This window comes from Rhagoletis pomonella, unplaced genomic scaffold (assembly GCF_013731165.1).
Source record: "Rhagoletis pomonella isolate Grant_MI unplaced genomic scaffold, Rhpom_1.0 Rhpom_scaffold_08230, whole genome shotgun sequence".
Taxonomy (NCBI): Eukaryota; Metazoa; Arthropoda; class Insecta; order Diptera; family Tephritidae; genus Rhagoletis; species Rhagoletis pomonella.
The window spans coordinates 1-7,214 of record NW_023466757.1 but is presented as its reverse complement, the minus strand read 5'-3'; the positions used below and the strand labels follow the sequence as shown (position 1 = coordinate 7,214).

Genomic DNA, 7,214 nt, shown 5'->3' with positions numbered 1-7,214 from the left:
AAAAGTCGATATATTTATCGGTTATGATTTACGATTGTATATCGATAACATAATAGAGAAAATTTAACCTAAGAAAATCGATAACGGTATCGTAGAAAATCGATAAAAATATTGAAAAAATACATCGTAACAAAATCGATAGCAATATGGAGGAAATGTATCGTAGCAAAATCTTTTAACAATACAGAGAAAATGGATCGTAATAAAGTTGTTAGATAGGTTTATCGATCATATTTCGATAACATATAAAAATTTTAATGGAATATAAACTTATGTATGTATACAGGTTGTTATCGTTACCGTAACCTTATCGTAAATGGTTATTCCATGGCATTTTGGTGTCGTTGACAAATTATTGCATATTTTTTTTGTTTACATTTATTTTACCTTTCACTGCTACATGTGGTTTTAATCTGTTGCTTTTTAACTAATATAAACAACTTGTTGTTTTTTTTCTCCATTTTCAGGGCCCTCGAACTTGCCTACATTTTTCTACTAGTCTGGTACTACTGTACACTCACCATTCGTGAATCGATACTCAAAGTAAATGGATCACGCATTAAAGGCTGGTGGCGAGCGCATCACTTTATCTCAACGGCAGCCGCTGGTGTATTGCTTGTGTGGCCGCAGGGCGAGCATTGGCAGCTATTCCGCACGCAATTCATGTACTTCAATGTCTATATAAGTAAGTATGCACGGAGCAGTGAAAACATAAATATTATGTCGCTGTATCATCTGCATGCATACATAAATACATAGATTCTCCTATCTTATCCTTGGTAATGCTATGCAAAAGCAGGCCCTCTACACATGCACTAAAAATTGCTGATTTATTTGCACTGCGCTTTGCCTATTTATAACAAGCTACCCTCATCTTCTATACCACCACTGAAAATCATCGCCATTCATAAAAACAACAACAGCAAGCATACTACTTTGTTATTCATACATCCTTTTCATTTTTTGTGTTTTCTGCTTTTTTTGTTTGTTTCTTCATTCACACAGACCTTGTGCAGTATTTGCAATTTGGCTACCAAAAGGGTTTGCTCTATCGACTGAAGGCGCTCGGTGAACGTCACAACATGGATATCACCATTGAAGGCTTCCATTCGTGGATGTGGCGTGGTTTGAGTTTTCTGCTACCATTCCTATTCGGCGGCTATACATTCCAAGCATACAACGCCTGGACCCTTTACAAGTTGACAACGGAACCGCCAGGAGCGCCATGGCATGTAAGTTTGGCCAACGAGGTCGCCGGGAGTGAAACAATTAAATGAGTGAGGGAGTCTATTAGTGTGTGTGTTTTTGTAGATGTTTGTCAATGCCTGATTGTGTGTGATTTATTGAGTGGCTGCTTGAGTGGCAGCAGGCGACTGGCGGGCGTAGGTACATATGTACACACTTGTAGATATGCTTGTGGAGCACCTTAAAGTGCTGAATTATTTGTCTGTGCTTGTGCCTGTGCCTGTTTAAGTATATAGAGGCTAGCATGCATTTACATACATATTTGGGTGCGTTTGGCTTTCGTCCTAGGTTTAATGCATTGGTTGATTGTGCCTGATTTGCTGGCTAATTGATTAATTCATTCAGCTAATTCGCATGCAAGCGCCCTATCTGCACGCGCTCTGCCCGGCTCTGTTGCCGCCCTGCTCCCCTGTATGTACATATAATCCTTATTGACTTTTTGCCTTTCGTCTCTCATTTTCTTAATTTTTTTTTTGTTTTGAATCTTAATTTTGCTGACTCAACCATTTTTCTTGTTACATTTCGTTTGCTATAGGTATCTGTGTTGTGCGGCTTGTTCCTTCTGCTCTTCAGCGGCAATATTATCACCACATTATTGGTCGTGCCCGAGAAGATACGTGAACGTGCCAAGGAACGCTATCGTCTACAGTCCATGGGCACCTCAATGAAATTGCGCAAAATGATGAGGGTGAGTATGGAATGGTTAAATACGAAGGCGTTTACTTAAGTGTTGTAGGTGTATTAACGCTTTAATATCAATCACACTGCACTTTAGCTTTATGTACAACACCAAATAATGTAAGTTAGTTTAAGTCAAAATTTGTATGATCTCTTTCTTTGGTTTGTTTGCGAAGCTTATGGGTTGGATTTAAGCTGAAAACTGTAAACTTTTCACTAGCTTATGGGCTGGGAAACCTGAGCACTAACAAAACAACTGAAAACTAAATTGTGTTAAGTACACTCGTCGTCATTTTTAATTGTTAATCGTACCTTAATCCAGGAAAAAGTTAAAGTCGACGTTAAGAACATGTAGGTAGGTACATATTGGGATATACAAAACCGCAAAACTTCTTGCAATAGCTGATAAATAAACTTTTTAAAATTCAAAAGAGATGCTTGTTGGATAAAATATTAACAAAATTATATTTTTTAATAGCTTGTGTATAAAAAACTTTTGGCAATGTTTAAAGTCGACTTTTTCTTAAATTTAAATTACACATTGGACTCTTGAAAATAAATTCAAAACGACAATAACCTTAGTCTATATTAGCACTCAAAGCTAATAAAAATCTTCAAAATTATTTAAGCTTTTGTAAAATATATCCCATTATCATTAATTTATCGAAACATTATTTGATGCCATGAGAGTAGAAGTGGCCTAACCCTTTTTTTGTGTACCTTATTCTTTAATTAAAAGGTACACAGCTGCATAGCGTATCATGAAAGTAATGCATAAGCGACCTTTATTTTAAAATTTATCACATTTGAAACTATTTTAAGAAGTTAACTACAAAAAAAATGTTGAGTTAGGCCACTTCTGCTTCCGTCGCCTAAATTGTGAGCTCAAATAAATTTTCTTCAAAAATATTACAGTGAGGAGAAAAAGTGTCAAAATAGTGATTTTTTACAAATATTAAATGTTTTTCATGTTAAACTTTATTTGTTGATTTCTGATAAAAACCAGTTAAACAAAAAATAGAAAAATTCTTAAAATTTCAACAAATTTTCTTACTTTATGATCTGAATTTCTAAAACATTTCTGAGTGTGCGGTTTTATAACCATGAATTTTTAGTATAACAAAGTGCAAGCTTGAAGACTCGAAAAAATCGCGTTGAGTTTGAATTTTTTTTTTGCTGATGGTCTTTGTAACAAATGTAAATTATGAAAGTATTGGTGTTATTTTGTTTGCAGATGGTCTTGCGCATTTTATTCCATAAAATATTTATATTTACATTCGTTGAAAAACCGCAATATAGAAAAGAAATTATTAAAAATCAACGCGATTTTTAAAGCCTTCCAACTTGCACTTTATTGTAGTAAAATTTCATGGGTTATAAAACTGCATACTTAGAAATTTTTTAGAAAAGCATATCATAAAGTATGCAAATTTTGTGAAAATTCCAACTTTGATTAAAGCAGTAAAAAAGTTTTAATATGCAAAACGTGGTTAGTATTAAACAAGTAGTTTTTAAGCAAAAAATAAAACCGACTTCAATTTTCATATAAAAATTTAAGAGTACCGTAAACTTCTTCATGATCCAATAATCGGATCTAAACCAACTTTCTTAACAAAAAAAAAAAAATATAATTATAGAAATCCGCTGACGTGATCCAAAGTTATGCGGTAACATACATTAAAAAAAAATATTCCGACGAATTGATAACCTAATTTTTTTGAAGTCGGTTAAAAAAAACACCATTTTGACATTTTTGCTCCTCACTGTAAGTCTTACATTTCTTTACTTTCTATCTTCAACTTCCTATACTAATAGTACTCCTACTTTCCACTTCAAAATGCACGCTTTCTTCAACCTTCAATTATGTGCCTTTTGCTTGCCTATCCCTTTGTAGTTGCATTCCAACAATTATAGCAATTCATCTAATGTAAAACTTACATTTTGCTTAATAGGAATCAATTAATACTCTAAACTTCAACACCTATCACCCATCAAAATTGAAATTAACTTTTGCTGCAATACACTTCTCTTTTTTATTGATTAAAGGTTTTCCTGCCAAAAAATTGGTCCACACTTTCAGACTTTGTCCCTTCTTTCGCTCAGGATTACATTTCAGCCCATAACCCAAGAACCCGTTAAGTTATGTTCATCGTTAAACATTGTACATTGTACTTAAGTAAATGTAATTGTACTTAAAATGTTAGGTTATTATTGTTAAACTATTTTTTATATTCCTTTAGTTCGTATAATAATCGAAATTGGTCACTAAAGTGTATTAAGCATTTAAGTATTAATATATAAAACACTTTTTTTTTTGAAATTGGCAATGTTTATAAAAAAGAAATAAAAATGTATACTAAGCAAAATTAAAAACAACATTTTTAAGTTTTTTTTAAGTTTTGAGTTTGTAAATTTAAAAAAAAAAGTTGGTATTCTGCTTTCTAAATCACATAACATTTTTTATTCTACACTTTGTTTTGCTTTTTTGTTTGTTTTTAGTTCCCAAATACCTATTTTAGCCGTTTGCATAAAATGCTTGATTGTGTGCTTTATCATATTTTGTCCAAAAACTATAGAAAAAACATTGTGCTCGAATCGTAGACAATTTTTTTTTTCGTCTGGCAGCGTTCACCCGGCGGGAAAACCTAATTCAAATAATCGCAATGCATTGGACATCGCGTAGGAATGGGGTGTATTCTTTCTGTTCAAATAATTTCTTTCGATGTGCATACATATATTTGGCGATGCGGTGTTTATCGAATCAATTTCTTTAAAAAAAAATACCATCTTGGGGCCTTCAAGCCTGCTCGAATAAGGTTTTCTCACCGGGTGCCTTGCTGACAACTTTTGGAACCAGCACGGTGAAATCGTTCAACATGTTAGAGATAACATTCCTTGCAACTACTAACTAAAGGAGCCCAAATTCGATGTTGGATTTGTGATGGAAGAGAGACCGTTCAGCCTGGTGGACGAGAACGAAGTTCGCTTACCAACCCTATCCCTGACATGACAAGAAAACGTGCCAGGTGATGTCAATGCCAGGGTGGGAAAGAAAGGAATCGTTGATCCCAACGTGGTTGGTAAATTCAGACACGACGACGAAACATCCGTTAGCGGGCCGTTGCTGATCGAATTCGAAGAGGCCCGAAACATGGTAGCCTGCAACACTAGGTTTCAGCATTAAAGAATTTATCAGGCTATATAGCTGTATCCGAATCGAAAAACAAGAAGGCACGCTTCCACCGCTGGTGGTAGCAGGGGAAAAGGAAGGCCTCTTCTAGACTTCCCTGGGGATTTTCTTTTAGCATCAGTTGGCACAGAAAAAAGGACATGATTTATTGAACTCAGCCAGAATTGGCTTAGGCGGATACTGTGGCTAACAAGAAAAAAGCTATATTACTAGCTACTGCAGTTTAAAATATGCCGAAAAAAATTATTCTAAGCGCCTAAAAGATTCACAAAAATGCACAAATATAATTAAGTTTTTGCGGCACATTTTTGTGCAAAGCAGTTGTGACTATAGTTATGCTTTAAGTTTGGTCACCGCGTGAAAGTATTATTTTTGGTGAGTTGCTTGTTTCTCGGGACGTTTGCAGTAGATCTCGCGCATGGATAACTAAAATTTTCATTAAAAAAAATAAGTTCCAAGTTTTAGTTATTTCAAGCCACCACTGATCCCACTGCGTCTTGTCAAGTGAGATCTGTAAATCATCTAATTTTTCTGGAAATTCTTGATGATACTCGTATTACCTTCGAGTAAATGTTTGGCTTCTAAAGAAGAGTGCGCCCCACACTATTTAAATTTTTATTCCCGAAACTCTCTAAAACAAAAGCACTGCTGCCTAAAAATATGCAACATCATATTAACTGCCCCCAAGCTGCAAGAATTATTTGTACCCTGCTTTTTATTTAGAAAATCTTGAAGATGATTTAGAGACGAGTCGACAGTTAATTTGCGAAGTTAACTAAGCGAGTATGAAAATGATTTTAAGACTCCCAACCTCTCTGCCCTCCCTGCGCTTACAAAAACTGATTTTTATTGACGTTAACTTTAAACGATGTTTACATACAATTTATACCAGCTGTGAGCGCTCACAATTGAAAGAACATAGTATTATTGCGTAGTAGCATTGCGTATTTATTATCAACATTTTTTCTCTAATTAAGAGAAATATATTTTAAGGCGACATTTCCGATTTGTAAGTATTTACTAAGTTTGTTTGTAAGTACTTATATATGTATGTACATATGTATGTAGGTAAAATAATGCTTTAGTTGCCATTGTCATTATTTCTTCTTATTTATTAATCACACAACATTTACTTTCTTCCCCTTCTTTTACCAAAACAAAAAAAACCAAAAAAAAACAAAAACAAAACACAAACACCCTCGATTACATCTACAGAATAGCATCAGTGAATTGGACATTTCCAGCCAACAATTGCTAGCCAATAATAAACAAGAAAACTCTACCTCCATTCATGCCATCGGCGATGCTGTTGAAACAACAACAGCTTTAGCAACAACAAAAACGACGTCAATTACTGCTAATGCAAACCCACCAGCAGATGGCGATGTTCATCTACAAAACCAAATAAAGGAAATTGAGCAACATGAACAACAGGAGGTGGAGACAAAACCAGAAGATAAGAAGACAAATTAAATGGGCCAGTGGGATACATATGTCACCGTGAGGAAAGGACGAAAAACTAATGGAGAGTGAAGCAGAGTATGCCGCTTTGCAATTACTCTGAGTCTGATATTCTCAAGTTTTATGCACTACATGTAGAAAAACAAGCAACATACAAAAAAAAATAAAAAATAAAAATAAAAAAAAAAACGCCAGAGAAGGAAATAAAGGGAAAACAAGGATGCTGTAAAGGGAAAAGTCGAAAGTGTTTAGAGTAAGAAGAAGAAATGCTCCGAAAAAGTGTGTTTAACTATACTTTAACAGAAAATGCGCGAAAAATTTAAGCAAAGCAAAAAAAGGTAGAAATGTGGATTAGCTGGGGGAATGTCTAAAAAAAATGTTGAAGAAGAAAGATTTGAAAATGCGTAACTCCTTTTGTTTATTACAATTTTAACAAAAATAACTGTCGTTTTTTAATGTAACACAATGTCACTACCAATTTGGCTAATCTAACAAAAAGCTAAAAGGTTTTTAATGTGTAATATATAAATTGGCTGGCAGTAACTGCGAAAGTTAGAAGTTAAAAAATACACAAATTTATTAACTCCGCTTTTTAGCGCGAAAGTGAGTGCTGACAAAGACTCGTTAGCTCCATAGCAAG

The 7,214-nt window shown here is 34.3% G+C and overlaps 1 protein-coding gene across 1 annotated transcript; it reads left to right on the top strand.

Annotated features, from left to right (window-relative positions):
• Nucleotides 1-467: 467 nt before the first annotated feature.
• Nucleotides 468-7,193, top strand: LOC118755991 (transmembrane protein 120 homolog; the record flags this gene model as incomplete). Its single annotated transcript, XM_036490782.1, is given in 4 exon segments — nt 468-685; nt 1,006-1,232; nt 1,781-1,933; nt 6,329-7,193. Coding segments are annotated over 4 exon segments (856 nt in total), but the record flags the coding sequence as incomplete, so codon positions are not given.
• Nucleotides 7,194-7,214: the final 21 nt, after the last annotated feature.